Source organism: Cherax quadricarinatus, chromosome 96 (genome assembly GCF_038502225.1).
Source record: "Cherax quadricarinatus isolate ZL_2023a chromosome 96, ASM3850222v1, whole genome shotgun sequence".
NCBI classification, from domain to species: Eukaryota; Metazoa; Arthropoda; class Malacostraca; order Decapoda; family Parastacidae; genus Cherax; species Cherax quadricarinatus.
This window is the reverse complement of record NC_091387.1, coordinates 3875851-3903807: the sequence shown is the minus strand read 5'-3', so window position 1 is coordinate 3903807 and position 27957 is coordinate 3875851. Positions and strand designations below refer to the sequence as shown.

The window sequence follows — 27957 nt, the reverse complement described above, 5'->3', positions numbered from 1 at the left end:
ACATTATGGGTATAGAGAGATTATCGCCCACATTATGGGTATAGAGAGATTATCGCCCACATTATGGGTATAGAGAGATTATCGCCCACATTATGGGTATAGAGAGATTATCGCCCACATTATGGGTATAGAGAGATTATCGCCCACATTATGGGTATAGAGAGATTATCGCCCACATTATGGGTATGGGGTATATAATACAATCCATATATAGGTTTACAGTCGTAATTCTTAACTTGTGTACATCACAATAAATATTAATTATATTATATTAAATATAACTTACAATAATATGATTTATGATATTAAAATATATGACATTTAAGAAGCGAGAGGATTACTGTTAGTAGTAGTAGTGGTAGTAGTAGTAGTAGTGGTAGTAGTGGTAGTAGTAGTAGTAGTGGTAGTAGTGGTAGTAGTAGTAGTAGTAGTGGTAGTAGTAGTGGTAGTAGTAGTAGTAGTGGTAGTAGTAGTAGTAGTAGTAGTAGTAGTAGTGGTAGTAGTGGTAGTAGTGGTAGTAGTAGTAGTAGTAGTAGTAGTAGTAAGATCAGGTGAGCTGCTCGGTAATACATAATACCAGAAATAGTGAACAAACTAACTTGCATTGTGGATTACGTAGTTACTGGGAAAACGTCGCTCTATGAGGACATTCCATAAGTAATGATAAAGCTCTAGATCGCTCTATGTGGACCTTCCATAAGTCATGATAAAGCTCTAGATCGCTCTATGAGGACCTTCCATAAGTCATGATAAAGCTCTAGATCGCTCTATGAGGACCTTCCCTAAGTCATGCTAAACCTCTAGAGCGGAACGTCGACCTAATTATAACGTCTTCAACGCGGTTCTCCAAGGTTACGGAAATGGTTCACGTCCCTCGTATCTTCTGCTAATCTGGATTCGTTGTTACAGAATATCAATGTGAATTAAGGCTGGTCATGTTTATATTGTGGAAAAAGACTCTTATGTACACTTCAGGACACTAGATGTAAGCTGTACATATCTGGGTGCTTCGGGGGTCAACGCCCCCGCGGCCCTGTCCATGATCAGGCCTTTTCCACATCTTGTCGGTACCATAATGCATTTTTTCGTGTTTATATTGCCCTGGATAGACGTTCATATGAGGAGAAAATGTCAACAAGTCTGGAGACGTGAGAACTTCTGGCATTGATAATGTCAACAATGTCAGGCTTGAGAGCTGAGCTTCCCACCAGAAAGCCATCGAGGTCCTTCAACTTAGCTAGTTCCTGACAGTTGTTGGAGGAGACTGAACCAGCATAGATGATGCGAGTTGTGTTGGCCACCTTGTCTGAGATGTTATGACACAGCCAGTGACGCAGCATGGCCAGGGCCTCCTGTACCTGGGCTGGAGTGGCCAATATTCCAGTATTGCTGGCCCACAATGCCTCAAAGGCTATCACTACACTTGACCAGTCACTGATGCTTCTAGCCAGGTATTCCATCTGTTCAAACAATACTTCCTCTGTCCTCTGACTGTCTCTGTCTTCCTTCCTCTCACATACACATGCCACCACCTGCAACAACATCAATAATATAAGTTAAGCTCTCTTGCAAACATCAACACCAGCAATAACATCAGTAATGTAAGCTGTGTTGCAAACCTCAACACATATCAGAACTACTAATATCACACTTGGCAAACCTGAACAATTCTATTAAAGTTCAACTTATACTTTTCTTAGATTAAATTGAAATGTAAATTTGATATTGACTTCAACTCATTACTATAGTTTGAAAACACAAGTTTCATTTTGGGAGAATGTAAGAGTGATGAAAGTGTTACCTTAATTCCTGCTTTTTGGGCGTGAGCGACCTTTTCACTGATGAGATGATCAGGTTCATTAAATATAGTCCTGCGTTCAGGGTGACCCAGGATGACCCACTCTCCTCCACAGTCATGAATCATGGCCGGTGAGATCTCTCCACTAAAGTTACCACTTTCAACCTGTTCAAAAAAACATGGAATTATAAATATAAGCTGTATCACCCATATGGGTTTGGCACTTTTTTAGTACACGTAATTATAACTACAGTAGAGCACAGAAGGCAATAGTTACACTACCAGTTATGTTCTTCCAAACCCTGTTGTAGACTGTTGAAGCAACAGTGTACAACAGACAATACAAATATGTTGTACCTTATAACAGTATAAAACAGAGACAATATAAGCACATTGTACCATATAACAGTATACAACAGACAATACAAGCAGGTTGTACCTTGTAACAGTTCTGAGCGGCTACAGCAATCTTGGGTGGAAGTTGGTCTCTGGCATAAGACAAGTAGCAGGATGGACATCCAACCACTGCCTCTGTTGGGGTAAACACATGTTAATATTTGTTCTCACAAAACTGATACAAAAAATATGTGTTATTTAGCATATTAACATTCTCTGTACGTGGCTCAAGTGTGAAGACATTTCTTGGGTTGTTAAAGTAGGGTTTATTTTGACTGGAATTCCTAGTTCCTCTCCCCTATGATTCAACCCACAATTCGAATAAATTCCCCATATCTATTAACTGCTAGGTGAATGGGGGAATAGAATCATCATTTGCTCATGCAAATCACCCCATCCAGGACTCGAACCTGGCTCTTCTAGAGAGTGTGAACCACTCTACCAGTGAACTACAAGGTGACATTTAACATAATGTGGTAACAGTTAACATCTTCAAGATACATCAACATAAAAAGATGACATTAAAACATGTGGAAGGTGCTCACCTGTGTTGGGGTCCAGAGAGGCAGCTGTCATGAACTTCACGATGTTATCGATGCGAGATTTGGTCACATTCATCTTCCAGTTACCGATCACGAAGAACTTCCTTGGGCTGGACATGTTGGGTTTCATTATTGTGATACTAGTTTAGTGAGTACTTTCAATGCAGTGAGTGAGAGTTACAGTTTGTGGAACAGTGATAATTCTGCGAGTACTTCTCAGTCAAGCGAGTAGGAGGTACTGTGTCTCAGGAGTGAGATCTGCTGTGTCTCAGGAGTGAGATCTGCTGTGTCTCAGGAGTGAGATCTGCTGTGTCTCAGGAGTGAGATCTGCTGTGTCTCAGGAGTGAGATCTGTTGTGTCTCAGGAGTGAGATCTGCTGTGTCTCAGGAGTGAGATCTGTTGTGTCTCAGGAGTGAGATCTGTTGTGTCTCAGGAGTAAGATCTGCTGTGTCTCAGGAGTGACAGCTGCTGTGTCTCAGGAGTGAGATCTGTTGTGTCTCAGGAGTGAGATCTGTTGTGTCTCAGGAGTGAGATCTGTTGTGTCTCAGGAGTGAGATCTGCTGTGTCTCAGGAGTGAGATCTGCTGTGTCTCAGGAGTGAGATTTGCTGTGTCTCAGGAGTGACAGCTGCTGTGTATGTCTCAGGAGTGAGGTACTGTGTGTCTCAGGAGTGAGATCTGCTGTGTCTCAGGAGTGACAGCTGTTGTGTGTGTCTCAGACATTCCACATCATATATACCTCCATCAGCCGGAAGCGTCAACGTTCTGGTCATGATGTCACCTCCTGTTTTTTTGGTGTGTGTGTGTGTGTGTGTGTGTGTGTGTGTGTGTGTGTGTGTGTGTGTGTGTGTGTGTGTGTGTGTGTGTGTGTGTGTGTGTGTGTGTGTTTTACATAACGCGATTTTCAAGTTCAACATTTTTTCAAGGTTAATATAACAAAGGACAGATAATTATTTTATTTGTATGTTAAAATGTATGAGGCTTTTGAAAGGCCTCCTCCCCCCAAATAAAAATACGAAGCTTGATATAAAATTCCCAAAGGGAAAATAATAAATTATTTCACTGGTTTATGCTAAGATAAATATACATTATATACCAGGGCGCAGTGGCCGGCCTACATTTTTGGGGCCCTGACAGTTGAACTGTTAGTGGGGCCCCTTTGCAACCAGCAACGGCTAGGCCTACATAATACTTTAATAATCTTCTAATTTTTTTTACTATTATTCTGTACACCTGAGATTTTTAAACAATGTGGACTACAGTAAGGTCTGGGGCCCCTCCGGGATTAGGAGCCCTGAAGCTTAAGGTTCATTAGTTTCAGAGTTGATCCACTACTCACTATGACTAACTCGTTCACCTATCAAAACTTAGCGGTCCAGTCCATGGTTCGTACGTCGGGTTACGTGCGGCCAACAGTAACAGCCTGGTTGATTAGGCCCTCAGGCACATGAGGCCTGGTCACAGATCGGGCCGTGGGGGCGCTGACCCCCGAAACCCTCTCCAGGACCCATTATGTACCTCTGTAATCCTTTGACTACAGCCCACAGGATGGGTATGGGGTACATAATGGTGTGAAAGTTAATTAATCCTACTGAGGCGTAGGGACAAGTCTTCTTGCACCTACTTCCCTGGTTAATTAAGATTACTCAGGTACGGGTACATATAAACACAGTTACACAAGCTTAGATGACTAAGATTATCATACATAGTAATGTCTTAATTTACTACCAGTACATGTACAAGGTATACAAGTACATGTACAAGGTATACAAGTACATGTACAAGGTATACCAGTACATGTACAAGGTATACAAGTACATGTACAAGGTATACCAGTACATGTACAAGGTATACAAGTACATGTACAAGGTATACAAGTACATGTACAAGGTATACAAGTACATGTACAAGGTATACAAGTACATGTACAAGGTATACCAGTACATGTACAAGGTATACAAGTACATGTACAAGGTATACAAGTACATGTACAAGGTATACAAGTACATGTACAAGGTATACAAGTACATGTACAAGGTATACAAGTACATGTACAAGGTATACCAGTACATGTACAAGGTATACAGACCATAGTTGACATCAATGACATCCCGCAAATTAGGTCAGTTTTGTCCCAGGATGTGACCCACGCCAGTCCACTAACACCCAGGATGTGACCCACACCAGTCCACTAACACCCAGGATGTGACCCACACCAGTCCACTAACACCCAGGATGTGACCCAAACCAGTCCACTAACACCCAGGATGTGACCCAAACCAGTCCACTAACACCCAGGATGTGACCCACACCAGTCCACTAACACCCAGGATGTGACCCACATCAGTCCACTAACACCCAGGATGCCACCCACACCAGTCCACTAACACCCAGGATGTGACCCACACCAGTCCACTAACACCCAGGATGTGACCCACACCAGTCCACTAACACCCAGGATGTGACCCACACCAGTCCACTAACACCCAGGATGTGACCCACACCAGTCCACTAACACCTAAGATGTGACCCACACCAGTCCACTAACACCCAGGATGTGACCCACACCAGTCCACTAACACCCAGGATGTGACCCACACCAGTCCACTAACACCCAGGATGTGACCCACACCAGTCCACTGACACTTAGGATGTGACCCACACCAGTCCACTAACACCCAGGATGCCACCCACACCAGTCCACTAACACCCAGGATGCCACCCACATCAGTCCACTAACACCCAGGATGTGACCCACACCAGTCCACTAACACCCAGGATGTGACCCAAACCAGTCCACTAACACCCAGGATGTGACCCACACCAGTCCACTAACACCCAGGATGTGACCCACACCAGTCCACTAACACCCAGGATGTGACCCACACCAGTCCACTAACACCCAGGATGTGACCCACACCAGTCCACTAACACCCAGGATGTGACCCACACCAGTCCACTAACACCCAGGATGTGACCCACACCAGTCCACTAACACCCAGGATGTGACCCACACCAGTCCACTAACACCCAGGATGTGACCCACACCAGTCCACTAACACCCAGGATGTGACCCACACCAGTCCACTAACACCCAGGATGTGACCCAAACCAGTCCACTAACACCCAGGATGTGACCCACACCAGTCGACTAACACCCAGGTACCTATTTGCTGCTAGGTGAACAGGACAACAGGTGTAAGGAAACGTGTCGAATGTTTCCACCCACCGGGAATCGAACCCGGGCCCTCCGTGTGTGAAGCGGGAGCTTTAGCCACCAGGCCGGGCTGTGGCTCGTACGTTGGTTTGCGTGCAGCCAGCAGCAACAGCCTGGTTGATCAGGCGCTGATCCACCAGGAGGCCTGGTCACAGACCGGGCCGCGGGGGCGTTGACCCCCGAAACTCTCTCCAGGTAAACTCCAGGTAACTCCAGGCCACCGGGCCACCGCGTGCTAGCGATCAAGCCACGGGACACAGGAATTAAGTCACTGCAGGAGAGCCAATGACTCACAAGAGTGGACAGAATATACCTAGGCAGTAAAAAGGAAAATATTGGGAATAACAGGTAGGAAGAGAAGGAAGGATCAGGTTGAGTCACCAGTGTTGTGAAGTTCGGAGAATTTAACACTGTAATGAAACAGGAAAGCATCAACAAAGCCAGAATTAAGATTCGTATTAGGAAAGTTGTGTATAATGAATGCTTCAACAAACAGGCGACTGTGAAAGCTAAAAGAAGGATAGACAGCTTTGAGGACCAGTCAATAGGATGATTGTGATCTCTGACATGACAAGAGAATTGATGTCAAGAAGTCTAATACTTCTTTTGTGTTCAGTGAATCTGTCAGAGAGGTTCTTTCTCCTATACCTGGAGTATGCCTAGAGAGAGTTTCGGGGGTCGACGCCCCCGCGGCCCGGTCTGTGACCAGGCCTCATGGTGGATCAGGGTCTGGTCAGTGTAGTAAGTGGCTTAGTTTAATATCTTCATTATTTACCTCATACCCATCCTGTGGGTGGTAGTCATAAGATTACAGAGGTACATAATGGGTCCAGGGACTGTACCTCAACATTACAGAGGTACATAATGGGTTTAGGGACTGTACCTCAACATTACAGAGGTACATAATGGGTCCAGGGACTGTACCTCAACATTACAGAGGTACATAATGGGTTCAGGGGCTGTACCTCAACATTACAGAGGTACAAAAGGGGTCCAGGGACTGTACCTCAACATTACAGAGGTACATAATGGGTCCAGGGACTGTACCTCAACATTACAGAGGTACATAATGGGTCCAGGGACTGTACCTCAACATTACAGAGGTACATAATGGGTCCAGGGACTGTACCTCAACATTACAGAGGTACATAATGGGTCCAGGGACTGTACCTCAACATTACAGAGGTACATAATGGGTCCAGGGACTGTACCTCAACATTACAGAGGTACATAATGGGTCCAGGGACTGCACCTCAACATTACAGAGGTACATAATTTGTCCAGGGACTGTACCTCAACATTACAGAGGTACATAATGGGTCCAGGGACTGTACCTCAACATTACAGAGGTACATAATGGGTCCAGGGACTGTACCTCAACATTACAGAGGTACATAATGGGTCCAGGGACTGTACCTCAACATTACAGAGGTACATAATGGGTCCAGGGACTGCACCTCAACATTACAGAGGTACATAATGGGTCCAGGGACTGTACCTCAACATTACAGAGGTACATAATGGGTCCAGGGACTGTACCTCAACATTACAGAGGTACATAATGGGTCCAGGGACTGTACCTCAACATTACAGAGGTACATAATGGGTCCAGGGACTGTACCTCAACATTACAGAGGTACATAATGGGTCCAGGGACTGTACCTCAACATTACAGAGGTACATAATGGGTCCAGGGACTGTACCTCAACATTACAGAGGTACATAATAGGTCCAGGGACTGTACCTCAACATTACAGAGGTACATAATGGGTCCAGGGACTGTACCTCAACATTACAGAGGTACATAATGGGTCCAGGGACTGTACCTCAACATTACAGAGGTACATAATGGGTCCAGGGACTGTACCTCAACATTACAGAGGTACATAATGGGTCCAGTGACTGTACCTCAACATTACAGAGGTACATAATAGGTCCAGGGACTGTACCTCAACATTACAGAGGTACATAATGGGTCCAGGGACTGTACCTCAACATTACAGAGGTACATAATGGGTCCAGGGACTGTACCTCAACATTACAGAGGTACATAATGGGTCCAGGGACTGTACCTCAACATTACAGAGGTACATAATAGGTCCAGGGACTGTACCTCAACATTACAGAGGTACATAATAGGTCCAGGGACTGTACCTCAACATTACAGAGGTACATAATGGGTCCAGGGACTGTACCTCAACATTACAGAGGTACATAATGGGTCCAGGGACTGTACCTCAACATTACAGAGGTACATAATGGGTCCAGTGACTGTACCTCAACATTACAGAGGTACATAATGGGTCCAGTGACTGTACCTCAACATTACAGAGGTACATAATGGGTCCAGTGACTGTACCTCAACATTACAGAGGTACATAATGGGTCCAGTGACTGTACCTCAACATTACAGAGGTACATAATGGGTCCAGGGACTGTACCTCAACATTACAGAGGTACATAATGGGTCCAGTGACTGTACCTCAACATTACAGAGGTACATAATGGGTCCAGGGACTGTACCTCAACATTACAGAGGTACATAATGGGTCCAGGGACTGGGCCCGAAGTTTTGATAGCTGGACAAGTTACATATGAACTTGGCGAGGTTGTCATGTGTAGCACGTGACTTAGTAGGTCGTCACGTATAACACGTGACGTAATGAAGTTGTCACATGGACATCTGGTCACACTCACAGGAAGAAAATCAGATTTGTTTATGAAAGTTACTGGGGGACCCCCCCCCCCCCTTCAGGGTGGTGGAGTGTGTTGGTCTGTTGTTGTTCCTGTGTTGTTCTTGTGTTGGTCTTTTATTGTTCTTGTGTTGGTCTGGTATTGTTCTTGTGCTAGTCTAGTGTTGTACTTGCGTTGGTCTGGTATTGTTCTTGTGTTGGTCTGGTGCTGGTCTGCTGTCATTCACGTGATGGTCCGGTGTTGGTCTATAGTATCCTTTTCAAATCCGGTATTAGCTACCACCACAAGGACCCTATGTAAATACTTTATACATATCAAACTATCAGTCAGAAATTCAAACAACCGTCGACTAATAATGCCTTATGTCCTAATCTAATTATACTCACCTGGCCGTGTTAGCAGGGGGCAGGAGCTGTGAATCGACCCCTGCAACCACAACTAGGGGAGAGGGTCGAAGTCTTAGGCCGGGTTCATTAAGTCTCTCCTGGTATCGTGTTCTCTTCAATCCCGGCACAAATATTGGGAAAACTTTAATGTTTTTAAGTTCCTGTATATGCTAGGTCAGGTACAACTTCCTGCTGCATGTAAGGTAGGTATTAGGCCCTAAGAGAATCGCTGTTAGATTTCTGAAGGTATTTCTTAGGTTAGTTAGCTCTCTTTGCTTGCCCCCATCCACTTTTACAGCTCTCGCTTCACACGGTGAGGGTCCGGGTTCGATTCCCGGCGAAGTGGTAGAAACATTGGACGTGTTTCCTTACACCGGTTGTCTATGTTCACCCATCAGTAAAATAGGTACCTGGGTGTTAGTGGACTGGTGTGGGTGGCATCCTGGGTGTTAGTGGACTGGTGTGGGTGGCATCCTGGGTGTTAGTGGACTGGTGTGGGTGGCATCCTGGGTGTTAGTGGACTGGTGTGGGTGGCATCCTGGGTGTTAGTGAACTGGTGTGGGTGGCATCCTGGGTGTTAGTGGACTGGTGTGGGTGGCATCCTGGGTGTTAGTGAACTGGTGTGGGTGGCATCCTGGGTGTTAGTGGACTGGTGTGGGTGGCATCCTGGGTGTTAGTGAACTGGTGTGGGTGGCATCCTGGGTGTTAGTGGACTGGCGTGGGTGGCATCCTGGGTGTTAGTGGACTGGTGTGGGTGGCATCCTGGGTGTTAGTGGACTGGTGTGGGTGGCATCCTGGGTGTTAGTGGACTGGTGTGGGTCACATCCTGGGTGTTAGTGGACTGGTGTGGGTCACATCCTGGGTGTTAGTCGACTGCTGTGGGTCACATCCTGGGTGTTAGTGGACTGGTGTGGGTGGCATCCTGGGACAAAACTGACCTAATTTGCGGGAAATGCTCAGCATAACAAGGGACTTTCTATATAGTAGTATGTCACTGATGTCAGCTATGATCTGTATACCTTGTACATGTACTTGTATACCTTGTACATGTACTGGTATACCTTGTACATGTACTTGTAGTAAATAGAGATATTATTATTATTATTATTATTATTATCAGTCTCAATGATACGCTAAATTCAGTTACCTCAGACAGATCAATACAATCAGAACTAAGCGCTAAGCCCACCAGGGCTATACAGCGGTGTATCACAGGCAGATCATTTACATATACAGCACCAAAGAAAACAAGGACACAAGCACTTACCCTTGTGGGACTCCACACATCACCCGTGCCCAATCCCACACAGCCTTATAGGGGATATATATACAACTCTGTGTGTGTACTGAGTTACCTTTAATCCCTGTATATTTTCCACTAAGCTAGTGTACTAATTATGTAGTGCTCGCAGGGATACCTAATATAGCAACAGAAAGGGAGTTAGTTTAATATTTTTATGCGCCCCATACCCATCCTGTGGGTGGTAGTCACCCCATACCCATCCTGTGGGTGGTAGTCACCCCACACCCATCCTGTGGGTGGTAGTCACCCCACACCCATCCTGTGGGTGGTAGTCACCCCACACCCATCCTGTGGGTGGTAGTCACCCCACACCCATCCTGTGGGTGGTAGTCACCCCATACCCATCCTGTGGGTGGTAGTCACCCCATACCCATCCTGTGGGTGGTAGTCACCCCATACCCATCCTGTGGGTGGTAGTCACCCCATACCCATCCTGTGGGCGGTAGTCACCCCATACCCATCCTGTGGGTGGTAGTCAAAAGATTACAGAGGTCCAGGGTCTGGGCCCCAAAGTTTTGATAGCTGAGGTAGTGAACTCCAGGTAGGTCTGGTCACAACCATGACAAGTTACAAAGGTATTTACAGATTACAGAGGTACGTAATGGGTCCAGGGACTGGGCCCCCAAACTTTTGATTGCTGAACAAGGTACAAAGGTAATGGAATCACAAGTTGCAAAGGTAATGAATCATGTACGTAAATTTACTTACGTTTATACATGACTACAATCGTAAACAAATTACAACTGAATGAGTTATTGGTGCAAATATTAATTATTGAGGGAAGAGAATAATTTCTTATTTTTTTAGTTAACACACATTTAAATATAAATAACTGATTTTACCTTATTCCTAGTATACCTCCTTTATCTGGAGTTTATCTGGAGAGAGTTCCGGGGGTCAACGCCCCCGCGGCCCGGTCTGTGACCAGGCCTCCTTAGGTCAGTGTCCCAGGATGCGACCCACACCAGTCGACTAACACCCAGGTACCCATTTTACTGATGGGGAACATAGACAACAGGTGGAAAGAAACACGTCCAATGTTTCTACTCTGGCTGGGAATCGAACCCAGGCCCTCGCCGTGTGAAGCGAGAGCGTTAACCACCAGGCCACCACCTTTATAGTATAATAATAAATATTATCTCCTACATTGTATAATAAGGTATTAAAAGGACACCAATAGAAATAAGTCACTCTGTCTAACTTTTTTGGGGTTATTCCAGGTTGTCTACTCATATGCTGTTATGTATGATAATCTATGTAACTATTTGTGTATACCTGAATAAACTTACAAAACTAATAAGGCCTGAGCTTCAGGGCCCCAAAAACGTAGGTCCACTATTGAGTGCTCGTGAACACAACGGGTATGGGGTGACAAGATAAGATAAGATTTCGTTCGGATTTTTAACCCTGGAAGGTTAGCCAACCAGGATAACCCAAGAAAGTCAGTGCGTCATCAAGGACTGTCTAACTTATTTCCATTGGGGTCCTTAATCTTGTCCCCCAGGATGCCACCCACACCAGTCGACTAACACCCAGGTACCTATTTGCTGCTAGGTGAACAGGACAACAGGTGTAAGGAAACGTGTCGAAATGTTTCCACCCGCCGGGAATCGAACCCGGGGCCCTCCGTGTGTGAAGCGGGAGCTTTAGCCACCAGGCCACACAACCATTAGTATCAAGGGTATAGAGTGATTAGCACCCAGATCATGGGTATAGGGTGATTAGTGCCCACGTCAGTGGGTATGGGGTGTATAACAAAGGTCTTAAGGTAGACCATACACAAGGAAATATTAAAAATCCATATATTAGTCTTCAAGTGTAATTCTTAATAGTAAGTCGTTGTGCAACAGATGATTATCAAGCTTCTGAATCATGCAGTGGTTGTAAACGTTTCAGTGAACAGCTTAATCAAATATTTAACACATCTTAATGTATCCGCCTGTGTCACATCCTTTCCACGTGTCTATAACGCGTTCTGTTCGTTTCAGTATTGCAGCCTGTACTGAAACATGTTGTTACTCCACGCCTAACGCACTTTGTCCCTTGAACCATGTTCTTTACCTGGAGTTTACCTGGAGAGAGTTTCGGGGGTCAACGCCCCCGCGGCCCGGTCTGTGACCAGGCCTCCTGGTGGATCAGCGCCTGATCAACCAGCCTGTTGCTGCTGGCTGCACGCAAACCAACGTACGAGCCACAGCCCGGCTGATCAGGAACTGACTTTAGGTGCTTGTCCAGTGCCAGCTTGAAGACTGCCAGGGGTCTGTTGGTAATCCCCCTTATGTGTGCTGGGAGGCAGTTGAACAGTCTCGGGCCCCTGACACTTATTGTATGGTCTCTTAACGTGCTAGTGACACCCCTGCTTTTCATTGGGGGGATGGTGCATCGTCTGCCAAGTCTTTTGCTTTCGTAGTGAGTGATTTTCGTGTGCAAGTTCGGTACTAGTCCCTCTAGGATTTTCCAGGTGTATATAATCATGTATCTCTCCCTCCTGCGTTCCAGGGAATACAGGTTTAGAAACCTCAAGCGCTCCCAGTAATTGAGGTGTTTTATCTCCGTTATGCGCGCCGTGAAAGTTCTCTGTACATTTTCTAGGTCGGCAATTTCACCTGCCTTGAAAGGTGCTGTTAGAGTGCAGCAATATTCCAGCCTAGATAGGACAAGTGACCTGAAGAGTGTCATCATGGGCTTGGCCTCCCTAGTTTTGAAGGTTCTCATTATCCATCCTGTCATTTTTCTAGCAGATGCGATTGATACAATGTTATGGTCCTTGAAGGTGAGATCCTCCGACATAATCACTCCCAGGTCTTTGACGTTGGTGTTTCGCTCTATTTTGTGGCCAGAATTTGTTTTGTACTCTGATGAAGATTTAATTTCCTCATGTTTACCATATCTGAGTAATTGAAATTTCTCATCGTTGAACTTCATATTGTTTTCTGCAGCCCACTGAAAGATTTGGTTGATGTCCGCCTGGAGCCTTGCAGTGTCTGCAATGGAAGACACTGTCATGCAGATTCGGGTGTCATCTGCAAAGGAAGACACGGTGCTGTGGCTGACATCCTTGTCTATGTCGGATATGAGGATGAGGAACAAGATGGGAGCGAGTACTGTGCCTTGTGGAACAGAGCTTTTCACCGTAGCTGCCTCGGACTTTACTCTGTTGACGACTACTCTCTGTGTTCTGTTAGTGAGGAAATTATAGATCCATCGACCGACTTTTCCTGTTATTCCTTTAGCACGCATTTTGTGCGCTATTACGCCATGGTCACACTTGTCGAAGGCTTTTGCAAAGTCTGTATATATTACATCTGCATTCTTTTTGTCTTCTAGTGCATTTAGGACCTTGTCGTAGTGATCCAATAGTTGAGACAGACAGGAGCGACCTGTTCTAAACCCATGTTGCCCTGGGTTGTGTAACTGATGGGTTTCTAGATGGGTGGTGATCTTGCTTCTTAGGACCCTTTCAAAGATTTTTATGATATGGGATGTTAGTGCTATCAGTCTGTAGTTCTTTGCTGTTGCTTTACTGCCCCCTTTGTGGAGTGGGGCTATGTCTGTTGTTTTTAGTAACTGTGGGACGACCCCCATGTCCATGCTCCCTCTCCATAGGATGGAAAAGGCTCGTGATAGGGGCTTCTTGCAGTTCTTGATGAACACAGAGTTCCATGAGTCTGGCCCTGGGGCAGAGTGCATGGGCATGTCATTTATCGCCTGTTCGAAGTCATTTGGCGTCAGGATAACATCGGATAGGCTTGTGTTAATCAAATTTTGTGGCTCTCTCATAAAAAATTCATTTTGATCTTATAAAAAATTCATTTTGATCTTTAGTGCAGTTTAATGTCTTTATTATGTACCCCATACCCATCCTGTGGGTGGTAGTCAAAAGATTACAGAGGTACATAATGGGTCCAGGAACTTTGGCCCCAAAGTTTTAATAGTTGAACAAGTAACGAAGGTAATGAACTCCAGTTATATCTGGTCACAGTCATGACCATCATATCCCGATGGCAATGGATACAGTTTGTTTAACATATTTATTATGTACCCCATACCCATCCTGTGTAATGGGTATATACAGTTCAGCTTGATACATACATCAAGCTGAATTTCAGGGTTGGATAGGTATCCCAGGATGGGTCCTGGCTCTGGTCTTCTCCATGTGGTGACCCGGCAGTGGCTCCTGAAGGAGTGTTGGAGTTAGTACAATCGATGTACCGTGTACAACCCTATGATAAGGGTATGGTGAGTCTTCATGGCAAAAGGAGCACCATAGGTACGTAAGTATTGGGACCCTGAAGCTTGAATTGTTATGGGTGCCCCTTCGCAACCACTTCTCATAAACTAGACCGGGCCACGGGGGCGTTGACCCCCAAAACCCTCTTCAGGTATATTCCAGGTAGCTACAACCACAGATTAAGTCATTACGACTATCTTCATTACTGACACAATTTAGTGAATATAAAAAAAGTCACAATGTATCTCTTATTCGGGATATACAATACCGACATGTTGACCAAAATTCCACAATACCCTGGCTGGAACAAATCACAGATAACCCACAACTAGGAAGCCTATAGCCAGGTGTTTCGGTTCCTTCCTATACTATTGTCTAGTCAATTAAGTGTATACATCTCTGGCTAAATTTATATGAAGCTATGTTTAGCTTTGAGTGTTATTACAATCATAAGTAAGCGGTAAACCCACCAGGGTTATAGAGCGCTGTTAGCTTCGAGTATAGCTTTCCATAAAGGGCCAATTGAAGCCACTGCAACCAATTTACCAAGCTTGAAATCTCAAAAAATTGACTTGTATAAGAGGCAAAGAGGCGCCCGTCTATGTAGCTGTCGGAGGGAGGCCTAGGAGGCCTAGGAGACCTCTCAACTATGAAAATCAACATTTTCATGGCATACACTGGGAATTTTCATGCGAAAACTTAATCCTTTTTCAGGGTAGATTTTTGGGCCTATTATTTGTGTACGAGTTACTATTACAATTAGTACAATCATGTACTTGTATTTGTAGTAATAAAGATTATTATTATAATAATTAAGTGCTAATCCCATTAGGGTTATTGTATATGAGTTAATTTGTTTAACTGGCTAGTCAAAAAAAGTATTTTACCAAGTAATTTGTATATTAGGTCGTTCACTTTATCCAGATCTTTGTGTGGGGATTTAGTTTTTGTCCTCTGTTATGACGAAATATTTCTACATCACCAGTAAACATGTTTACATGACGATTTTCCCGTGGTAATCCAATTGAAATAATGGTAGGGACAGTAGTGGTTCCTGTGGGACCACCACGATGACGCATTTCTCAGGAACATCGTAATATCTGTTGTTTTGATGTCAAACTTACACACACACGCACATATAATGTGTGTGTGTGTGTGTGTGTGTGTGTGTGTGTGTGTGTGTGTGTGTGTGTGTGTGTGTGTGTGTGTGTGTGTGTGTGTGTATGTACTCACCTATTTGTGGTTGCAGGGGTCGAGTCAGAGGTCCTAGTCCAGCCTCTTCACTGGTCGCCACTAGGTCACCTCTCTCCCTGCTCCATGAGCTTTATCATACCTCGTCTTAAAGCTATGTATGGATCCTGCCTCCACTACATCACTTGCCAGACAATTCCACTTCCTGACAACTCTATGACTGAAGAAATACTTCCTAACATCCCTTTGACTCATCTAAGTCTTCAACTTCCAATTGTGACCCCTTGTTTCTGTGTCCCATCTCTGGAACATCCTGTCTCTGTCCACCTTGTCAGTTCCTCGCAGTATTTTATATGTCGTTATCATGTCTCCCCTAACGTGCAATGCGAACAGACTGACTGATGTAGTGGCCAGGCTTAGGCTTGGTTACAAGTACTGACTGATGTTGTAGTGGCCAGGCTTAGGCTTGGTTACAAGTACTGACTGATGTTGTAGTGGCCAGACTTAGGCTTGGTTACAAGTACTGACTGATGTTGTAGTGGCCAGGCTTAGGCTTGGTTACAAGTACTGACTGATGTTGTAGTGGCCAGGCTTAGGCTTGGTTACAAGTACTGACTGATGTTGTAGTGGCCAGACTTAGGCTTGGTTACAAGTACTGACTGATGTTGTAGTGGCCAGGCTTAGGCTTGGTTACAAGTACTGACTGATGTTGTAGTGGCCAGACTTAGGCTTGGTTACAGGTACTTCTGGCAGTTTGGGAGATACACAGATGGTAATTAAACTAAATGCAAATTATGTGATCAGGCATATGGTCACTGTCTTAATTGTCCACTTACTGAGGAATACAGAGACAGACAGTATAATAACCCATGTGACATGTTAAGATATCTTATTAATGAAAATAAGATACCAGATATACTAAGCAAATTTCCTAAATTTGCTTGTAACAGATAAGTGAACTGTAGATATGTAGATATAAATCCATATGTACACCTGTTAACCCTTTGGGGCCTAGTTCCTAGGCCTTTTGTGTATCCATATGCTCTTGTGCTACCGTCCACAGGATGGATATGGGGTGCACAATAAACTAACCACGTCAGTGGCAAAATCTAAGCCCTCACCCTCCTGTCCTCCTGTGTGTGTGTGTACTCGCCTAGTAGTACTCACCTAGTTGAGGTTGCAGGGGTCGAGTCCTAGCTCCTGGCCCCGCCTCTTCACTGGTCGCTACTAGGACACTCTTCCTGAACCGTGAGCTTTATCATACCTCTGCTTAAAGCTATGTATGGATCCTGCCTCCTGTGTGTGTGTGTGTGTGTGTGTGTGTGTGTGTGTGTGTGTACTCACCTATTTGTACTCACCTATTTGTGGTTGCAAGGGTCGAGTCCTAGCTCCTGGCCCCGCCTCTTCACCGGTTGCTACTAGACCCTCTCTCTCCCCGCTCCATGAGCTTTATCAAACCTCGTCTTAAAACTGTGTATGGTTCCTGCCTCCACTACGTCATTTTCTAGGCTATTCCACTGCCTTACAACTCTATGACTGAAGAAATACTTCCTACTATCTCTCTGACTCATTTGTGTCTTCAACTTCCAATTGTGGCCTCTTGTTTCTGTGTCCCCTCCCTGGAACATCCTGTCCTTGTCCACCTTGTGTGTGTGTGTGTGTGTGTGTATGTGTGTGCGTGTGTGTGTACATGTCTAAGCTTTCCATATACATATACAGAAGAGAAAATGTAACTTTGATGCATAAATAATATACTTATACAGACATGAACGCGTATAGGCACGTGCTGCCCAACAGGTATTGTACATGTCCAATTCCAGTCCATTTCTTGTCCATACAGTCTTAAAAGTAACATGCCATGGAGACAAATTTTTCTCCGTCCTGTGAGCCATTTCCTGACCCGTTTATACGCCACTGTAATTACCTACTTAGGCTACAGGATGAGTTACAGTGAGTACTTGTTTACCTGGAGTTTACCTGGAGAGAGTTCCGGGGGTCAACGCCCCCGCGGCCCGGTCTGAGACCAGGCCTCCTGGTGGATCAGAGCCTGATCAACCAGGCTGTTGCTGCTGGCTGCACGCAAACCAACTTGTAGAGATAAAGATCCTGTAACTTAGGGAGAATACCGGCGAATAAAAAAAAAATACCTAACATCAGTAACATAGTATATTTCATCCCCAGGATGCCACCCACACCAGTCCACTAGCATCTTGGTACCTACATACTGTTAGGTGAACAGTGTGAGCGGGTGTAAGGTAACTAACACCCAGGTACCTACTTACTGCTAGGTGAACAGTGACATCAGGTGTAAGGTAACTAACACCCAGGTACCTACTTACTGCTAGGTGAAGAGACAGCAGATGTCTTAAGGAAACACGCCCAATGCTTCTACCTGTACCTAGGTAATTTACACTATGTATGGTAACTGTACTTATGTACCTGTGAATATGATGATAGTATACTGCAAGACATATGTGCAGTAGTTAGGTAAATTTTTCCGAAACCCTTCGCCTACACAGCAGGCGTCTTCAGTCGAGAACAGAGGCACCAGCAGAGGCAGTAGGTACGTAAATACTATGCAATCAGTCCATCAATAATGTGTACCTATGCCTAAATAAGCCTATGTTCCCTGAGGTGTCACGGTACAGTGGCTTCCGTTAGGAAGTGCGGTGGAGTAAATCCGGAAGGAGGGGTCGTATTTCTATAGCTTGACGTAGTTAAACGCCATCACAGCCTCAGAACGAGGTTACAACGGAAGCTCTGGGTATGACGTATTTACAGTCAAGTGTTACCCTCTGAAAACGTTCACTGTGATGAGGATAACACGGCTTTCTGATCGTATCTTTGAGTCCTACGCCCCTACGGTTTGATGCTTCCCGTGTATACTACTGCTAGTAATAATAGTCAAAAGGACGCATTAACTATCTACAAACTCAATACTCACAATAATAATAATGATAATAATCTTTATTACAGCCAGTACATGATTCAACTTATACAGACCATAGCTGACACCTATGACATACTACTATATAGAAAGACCCTTGTTATGTAGAGCATTTCTGGAAAATTAGGTCAGTTTTGTCCCCAGGATGTGACCCACACCAGTCCACTAACATCTAGGTGCCTACTTATTGCTAGGTGAACAGTGACAGCAGGTGTAAGGTAAATAACACCCAGGTACCTACTTAATGCTAGGTGAATAGTGACAGTAGGTGTAAGGTAAATAACACCCTGGTACCTACTTACTGCTAGGTGAATAGTGACAGTAGGTGTAAGGTAAATAACACCCAGGTACCTACTTAATGCTAGGTGAATAGTGACAGTAGGTGTAAGGTAAATAACACCCAGGTACCTACTTACTGCTAGGTGAATAGTGACAGTAGGTGTAAGGTAAATAACACCCAGGTACCTACTTACTGCTAGGTGAATAGTGACAGTAGGTGTAAGGTAAATAACACCCAGGTACCTACTTACTGCTAGGTGAATAGTGACAGTAGTTGTAAGGTAAATAACACCCAGGTACCTACTTACTGCTAGGTGAATAGTGACAGTAGGTGTAAGGTAAATAACACCCAGGTACCTACTTACTGCTAGGTGAATAGTGACAGTAGGTGTAAGGTAAATAACACCCGGGTACCTACTTACTGCTAGGTGAATAGTGACAGCAGGTGTAAGGTAAATAACACCCAGGTACCTACTTACTGCTAGGTGAATAGTGACAGTAGGTGTAAGGTAAATAACACCCAGGTACCTACTTACTGCTAGGTGAATAGTGACAGTAGTTGTAAGGTAAATAACACCCAGGTACCTACTTACTGCTAGGTGAATAGTGACAGTAGTTGTAAGGTAAATAACACCCAGGTACCTACTTACTGCTAGGTGAATAGTGACAGTAGGTGTAAGGTAAATAACACCCAGGTACCTACTTACTGCTAGGTGAATAGTGACAGTAGGTGTAAGGTAAATAACACCCGGGTACCTACTTACTGCTAGGTGAATAGTGACAGCAGGTGTAAGGTAAATAACACCCAGGTACCTACTTACTGCTAGGTGAATAGTGACAGTAGGTGTAAGGTAAATAACACCCAGGTACCTACTTACTGCTAGGTGAATAGTGACAGTAGGTGTAAGGTAAATAACACCCAGGTACCTACTTACTGCTAGGTGAATTGTGACAGTAGGTGTAAGGTAAATAACACCCAGGTACCTACTTACTGCTAGGTGAATAGTGACAGTAGGTGTAAGGTAAGGGGCCCAAGACTGTTCAACTGCCTCCCAGCATACATAAGGGGGATTACCAATAGACCCCTGGTTGTCTTCAAGACCCCTGGCTGTCTTCAAGACCCATTGCTATCTTCAAGATCCCTGACTGTCTTCACGACCCCTGACTGTCTTCAAGACCCCTGGCTATCTTCAAGATCCCTGACTGTCCTCACGACCCCTGACTGTCTTCAAGACCCCTGGCTGTCTTTAAGACCCCTGACTGTCTTCAGGATCCCTGGCTGTCTTCACGACCCCTGACTGTCTTCAAGACCCTTGGCTATCTTCAAGATCCCTGACTGTCCTCACGACCCCTGACTGTCTTCAAGACCCTTGACTGTCTTCAAGACCCCTGACTGTCTTCAAGACCCTTGACTGTCTTCAAGACCCCTGGCTGTCTTCAAGAAGGCACTGGACAGGCACCTAAAGTCAGTACCTGACCAGCCAGCAGTAACAGCCTGGATGATGACGCCCTGATCCATGAGGCCTATTCACAGTCCGGGCAGCAGGGGCACTGTCCCTGGTATAACCTAAGCTATGAAACTGATCAATATATAAAACAAAAATCTTAGACCGGGTTGATGTACGGATGTGTAGGTCGCTATAGTGACGCGTGTATAGGGGAAGTCCTGAGATAACCCTCACTTAATGTACTGTTTCCGGATGACAATTGTCTTAACTGATTCATTCCCTCATCTAAAACGGGTGTTTTAATGTACGTTTGGTTTGCTGGGTATCAAAACTTTGGGGCCCAGTACCTGGACCCATTATATACGTCTGTAAGTTTATTCAGGATTAGATTTAGCCACAGAAGTTGCTAGTTTATTGTGCACCTCTCAAATCCATCCTGTGGACGGTACCACAACAGCACATGGATACACAATAGGCCTAGGAACTAGGCCTTCCAAAAGGGCTAACAGGTGTACATATGGATTTATATCTACATATCTACAGTTCACTTATCTGTTACAAGCAAATTTGCTTAGTTTATCTGGTATCTTATTTTCATTAATAAGATATCTTGACATATTACATAGGTAATAATCATTCAGATATACACAAATACAGTTACATAGATTATCATACATAGCAGAATGTGTAGACAACCTGGGATAACCCAAAAAAGTTAGACAGAGAGACTTATTTCCATTGTAATCCCATGACTACTGTCCACAGGATGGGTATACCTGGAGAGAGTCCCGGTGGTCAACGCGCCCGCGGCCCGGCCTGTGACCAGGCTTCATGGTGGATCAGGGCCTGATCGACCAGGCTGTTACTGCTGGTATGGGGTGACTACCGTCCACAGGATGGGTATGGGGTACATAATAAATCATCGCCTTTCTGAGTCGCTGGCAAGTCGAAAAAATCTTTGAAATTCGGTTTAAGGGGGTATTATCATAATCCAGACATGCGCTAAACCCGTAAGGGTCATACAGGGCTTGGAAGTTAGTTTAATTAATATCATTACGCACGCCCATAACCCGTCCTGTGGGCGGTATATTACACAGGCACATAATGGGTCCAGGAACTGCAACTCAACATTACAGAGGTACATAATGGGTCCAGGGACTGTACCACAGTACAGAGGAACATGATGGGTCCAGGAACTATACCTCAACATTACAAAGGCACATAATGGGTCCAGGAACTATACCTCAACATTACAGGCACATAATGGGTCCAGGGACTATACCTCAACATTACAAAGGCACATAATGGGTCCAGGAACTATACCTCAACATTACAGGCACATAATGGGTCCAGGGACTATGCCTCAATATTACAAAGGCACATAATGGGTCCAGGGACTATATCTCAACATTACAAAGGCACATAATGGGTCCAGGGACTATACCTCAACATTACAAAGGCACATTATGGGTCCAGGAACTATACCTCAACATTACAGGCACATAATGGGTCCAGGGACTATGCCTCAACATTACAAAGGCACATAATGGGTCCAGGGACTATACCTCAACATTACAAAGGCACATAATGGGTCCAGGGACTATACCTCAACATTACAAAGGCACATAATGGGTCCAGGGACTATACCTCAACATTACAAAGGTACATAATGGGTCCAGGGACTATACCTCAACATTACAGGCACATAATGGGTCCAGGGACTATACCTCAACATTACAAAGGCGCATAATGGGTCCAGGGACTATAACTCAACATTACAGGCACATAATGGGTCCAGGGACTATGCCTCAACATTACAAAGGCACATAATGGGTCCAGGGACTATACCACAAAATTACAGAGGTGCTTCATGGGTCCAGGGACTATACCTCAACATTACATTCACATAATGGGTCCAGGGACTGTACCTCAACATTACAAAGACACATAATGGGTCCAGGAACTATACCTCAACGTTACAAAGGCACATAATGGGTCCAGGAACTATACCTCAATATTACAAAGACACATAATGGGCCCAGGAACTATACCTCAACATTACAAAGGTACATAATGGGTCCAGGAACTATACCACAACATTACAGAGGTGCCTCATGGGTCCAGGGACTATACCTCAACATTACATTCACATAATGGGTCCAGGGACTATACCTCAACATTACATTCACATAATGGGTCCAGGGACTGTACCTCAACATTACAAAGGCACATAATGGATCCAGGAACTACACCACAACATTACAAAGGCACATAATGGGTTCAGGAACTACACCACAACATTACAAAGGCACATAATGGGTCCAGGAACTATACCTCAATATTACAAAGACACATAATGGGCCCAGGAACTATACCTCAACATTACAAAGGTACATAATGGGTCCAGGAACTATACCACAACATTACAGAGGTGCCTCATGGGTCCAGGGACTATACCTCAACATTACATTCACATAATGGGTCCAGGGACTATACCTCAACATTACATTCACATAATGGGTCCAGGGACTGTACCTCAACATTACAAAGGCACATAATGGGTCCAGGAACTACACCACAACATTACAAAGGCACATAATGGGTTCAGGAACTACACCACAACATTACAAAGGCACATAATGGGTCCAGGAACTACACCACAACATTACAAAGGCACATAATGGGTTCAGGAACTACACCACAACATTACAAAGGCACATAATGGGTCCAGGAACTACACCTCAACATTACAAAGGCACATAATGGGTTCAGGAACTACACCACAACATTACAAAGGCACATAATGGGTCCAGGAACTACACCACAACATTACAAAGGCACATAATGGGTCCAGGAACTACACCTCAACATTACAAAGGCACATAATGGGTTCAGGAACTACACCACAACATTACAAAGGCACATAATGGGTCCAGGGACTATACCACAACATTAGAGGTACCTCATGGGTCCAGGAACTATACCACAACATTACAAAGGTACAGGTCATGCCCCTTGATAATGGACTTATACTCAACAACATTATAATAACACATTGTAACCTATACAAAGAAATAAAATATTTTTAGTGAACAACGAGAGACATTAACGACTTACCGGAAGTCAGCGGCCAGGAAAACATTATATATATGACTGAGTCTTGTTGAGAGTAACAGTGTGATGTCTGCAGCAACACTGACATCTTTAGTACATCACTGAGGCGTCACCATTGTTACCTTTGTACTAGTTCAAGTTACTGACCTTGTTGGGGTAATTAGGGCCACTTGGACCTTCCACCGTATCGAACCCTGGAACCTGCTCCTGTGTACTGATTTCACGTAGTATCAAGTAAGTTTATTTAGGTATAGGTGCACATAAGTACACTTACACATAATTAGTTGGTGACAATTATCAGTAATATAAGTGTATATTACCTATGATAACTCATTTTTTTTTTTGGTTGGCAATTTACAGGGCCTCTGAAAACTTACACCGTATCGATCCCTGGAACCTGCTCCTGTGTACTGTCTGTAGTATCAAGTAAGTTTATTTAGGTATAGTGCACATAAGTACACTTACACATAATTAGGTGGTGACAATTATCAGTAATATAAGTGTATATTACCTATGATAACTCATTTTTTTTTTGTTGGCAATTTACAGGGCCTCTGCAAACTTACACCGTATCGAGCCCAGGAACTTGCTCCTCTTCACCGATTTCACGTCTGCAGGAGCACCAACAAGTAAGTTGATTTAGCTACAGGCTCACATAAGTACAATTACACATAATTAGGTAATTACAATTATCATAAAAGGTAATGTATGTGTAAATTACTTATGATAACCCATTTTTTTTTGTTGGCAATTTATAGGGCTACTGAGAGGTTACACCGTACCGAGACCAGGAAGCAGGACCACAGCACCGCAAAAACTAACATGTCGAGCCCTAGAAAGTTTCTGGTGGTTGCCAACTGGTCCTCCTCGGTGACCCGAGATGACATTGACCACCTGACTCGAAGTCTACTATCACGACCCCACAATCCTAACACAGGTGAGTTGGTACAATGGTTATATGTATGATAATTATAAGTATGTATAAGAATTATGTGCATGATAATTATATGTATAATAATTATATGTATGATAATTATATGTATGATAATTATATGTATGATAATTATATGTATGTATAATAATTATATGTATGATAATTATATGTATGATAAATACATGTATGATAATTATATGTATAATAATTATATGTATGATAATTATATGTATGATATTTATATGTATGGTATTTATATGTATGATAATCTATGTAACTGTATTTGTGTATACCTGAATAAACTTACTTATATGCACCAAGAGGTATCTCTCGAGTATACCTGGAGAGGGTTCCAGGGGTCAACGCCCCCGCGGCCCGGTCTGTGACCAGGCCACACGGTGGATCAGGGTCTGATCAACCAGGCTGTTACTGTTGGCCGCATGTAAACTGACTTACGAACCACAGCCTGGCTGATCAAGTACTGACTTTAGGTGCCTGTCCAAATTTGACTTTAATCTCAGTATTTTAAAAATCCAAATTAGTTTATGGAATAATTTTTTATCATTTGTCGACTTAAAATCTCTCCTTAACAATATTCAGTTGCTTAAGCATAATAACTACTCAGCTATAACTACGTTAAATAGCATCAGTTGAATAAATTTATTAAGCACCTCATATCCATGGTGTGGGTTTACCTGGAGAGAGTTCCGGGGGTCAACGCCCCCGCGGCCCGGTCTGTGACCAGGCCTGGGTGGTGGTCAAAATATTACAGAGGCACATAATGGGTACAGAGACTGTACCTTAACATTAGAGAAGCTCTTAATGGGGGCCAGGGATTGTACCTCACTATTACACAGGCACATAATATTATAATCAAGGGGGAAGCACTAAACCCATAGGATTGTACAGCACCTGTGGGAGGGTGTGGAAGGTATTCAGGTTTAATTCAGGGAACTGGAGCACAGATCCAATTCCCTAGATCAAGAGCCCCTCACCAGCATCAAGAACACTTCCTTGAGGGGAAGGCACATAATAGGACCAGGGACTGTACCTCAACATTACAGTAACATAATAGGACCAGGGACTGAACCTCAACACTAGTCACATAATAGGACCAGGGACTGTGCCTCAACATTACAATCACACAGTAGTACCTCAACATTAGTTGTATAATAGGACCAGGGATTGTATCTCAACATTACAGAGGCAAACGACTGGGCTCCAAAGTTTTGATAGCTAGACAAACACGTTACATAGATCCTGAAGGATTAGATGAAAGCAGTTTTTGTCACACTGTATAGAGATTATTATTATTAAAGATTCACCGGTATTCTCCCGGCCCGGGCCTTTTCCAAGTGGTGGCCCGGCCTTGGCTCCCTGTCTAGGGAGTGTCTGAGACCTAAGTCTGCCATGGGAGGAGGCACAAGTACCCCTCATCTTTGGGACCAACTGTCCCTAGGCCTCTCTGGAGTGCCATCCCCACCCCAAGGGGGCTAATGGGAAGGACAGTCTTGTGAGCTACAAGCTCCAGCTTAGGCACCTACCCTACCCTAGAAGGGCTGGGCATGGTGTCGATGATGTAGAGAAAGATTCCTGGAGTACCTCATACCTTATTACATGATTCTCCACGACTCTTAAGAACCTATACAATCACTCTGGTTCAAGACGCAAGCCTGTTTCATTATAGAATTAGATCATAATTGATTATGACTTAATTCTAATATTTTTTAAGGTTCCAGGATTCTTTCTATATTTTAAAAAATATTCTTTTTTGCTTTCAGAGGCAGTGGTTGGATGTCCATCCTGCTACTTGTCTTATGCCAGAGACCAACTTCCACCCCAGATTGCTGTAGCCGCTCAGAACTGTTACAAGGTACAACCTGCTTGTATTGTCTGTTGTATACTGTTATATAGTACAATGTGCTTATATTGTCTCTGTTTTATACTGTTATAAGGTACAACATACTCGTATTGTCTGTTGTACACTGTTGCTTCAACAGGGTTTGGAAGAACATAACTGGTAGTGTAACTATTGCCTCCTGTGCTCTCCTGTAGTTATAATTACGTATACTAAAAAAGTGCCAAACCCATATGGGTGATACAGCTTATATTTATAATTCCACGTTTTCTTGAACAGGTTGAAAGTGGTAACTTTAGTGGAGAGATCTCACCGGCCATGATTCATGACTGTGGAGGAGAGTGGGTCATCCTGGGTCACCCTGAACGCAGGACTATATTTAATGAACCTGATCATCTCATCAGTGAAAAGGTCGCTCACGCCCAAAAAGCAGGAATTAAGGTAACACTTTCATCACTCTTACATTCTCCCAAAATGAAACTTGTGTTTTCAAACTATAGTAATGAGTAGAAGTCAATATCAAATTTACATTTCAATTTAATCTAAGAAAAGTATAAGTTGAACTTTAATAGAATTGTTCAGTTTTGCCAAGTGTGATATTAGTAGTTCTGATATGTGTTGAGGTTTGCAACACAGCTTACATTACTGACGTTATTGCTGGTGTTGATGTTTGCAAGAGAGCTTAACTTACATTATTGATGTTGTTGCAGGTGGTGGCATGTGTATGTGAGAGGAAGGAAGACAGAGACAGTCAGAGGACAGAGGAAGTATTGTTTGAACAGATGGAATACCTAGGTAGAAGCATCAGTGACTGGTCAAGTGTAGTGATAGCGTTTGAGGCATTGTGGGCCAGCAATACTGGAATATTGGCCACTCCAGCCCAGGTACAGGAGGCCCTGGCCATGCTGCGTCACTGGCTGCGTCATAACATCTCAGACAAGGTGGCCAACACAACTCGCATCATCTATGCTGGTTCAGTCTCCTCCAACAACTGTCAGGAACTAGCTAAGTTGAAGGACCTCGATGGCTTCCTGGTGGGAAGCTCAGCTCTCAAGCCTGACATTGTTGACATTATCAATGCCTCATGTGTGTCCTCTTCATCACTATGGGTGAAACAGCAGCAGCTGCAGCATATTACTAAACTCATCTCCCACGTCAAACACAGAGAAATAAATAAGCACAATTCTCTGGTTCCACGTATGCCTAAGAGATACATCTAGGTGTCCCAATTTAGTAGTTATTTATTACATTATTTACTATATTTATTGAATTTTGTCTATGACTTTTTATTTATATAATTTATATAATGTGCAGCTCTAATAAAAAGGGAAATCTATATTTTGACTGACTCTAAATATTTCTCACTCCCTTCCAGAGAGATGCCTTGATGCTGGTAAAAGGGCGTTTGATCCAAGGAATTGGGGCTACCATTCTCTTCCTTGGATCAAACCTGATTATTTCCCATTCCCAGGGGAATGGAAAATAATATTTTGCCCACATAATTTAAGAGGGGCACAACTAAGCAACAATTTATTGAATAATAATAATATTATTAATAATAATAATAATAATCTTAATTTCTACAAGTACAGTGGACCCCCGCATAACGATCACCTCCCAA

General features: G+C 43.9%; 2 protein-coding genes across 3 annotated transcripts; one reads left to right on the top strand and one right to left on the bottom strand.

The window, feature by feature from the left end:
• Nucleotides 1-231: 231 nt before the first annotated feature.
• Nucleotides 232-23682, bottom strand: LOC128701738 (triosephosphate isomerase). Of its 2 annotated transcripts, XM_053795630.2 has the most exons (5): nt 23548-23682; nt 2740-2846; nt 2238-2329; nt 1802-1963; nt 232-1532 (listed from the first exon to the last, which is right to left on the bottom strand). In XM_053795630.2, exons 2-5 carry the CDS (start codon nt 2810-2812, stop codon nt 1092-1094), a joined length of 768 nt encoding a protein of 255 aa, XP_053651605.1. In that variant the 5' UTR covers nt 2813-2846; nt 23548-23682; the 3' UTR covers nt 232-1091. The 2 variants fall into 2 exon arrangements, with proteins under 2 accessions (XP_053651605.1, XP_053651604.1); XM_053795629.2 differs by lacking the exon at nt 23548-23682 and having other exon boundaries at nt 2740-3450.
• LOC128701737 (triosephosphate isomerase) lies at nt 23633-27600 on the top strand. Its single transcript, XM_053795627.2, has 7 exons — nt 23633-23778; nt 23905-23970; nt 24094-24173; nt 24303-24481; nt 26260-26351; nt 26616-26777; nt 27047-27600. The coding sequence occupies exons 4-7, from the start codon at nt 24367-24369 to the stop codon at nt 27554-27556; spliced, it is 879 nt and encodes a 292-aa protein (XP_053651602.1). The 5' UTR covers nt 23633-23778; nt 23905-23970; nt 24094-24173; nt 24303-24366; the 3' UTR covers nt 27557-27600.
• The last annotated feature ends 357 nt before the right edge of the window (nt 27601-27957 follow it).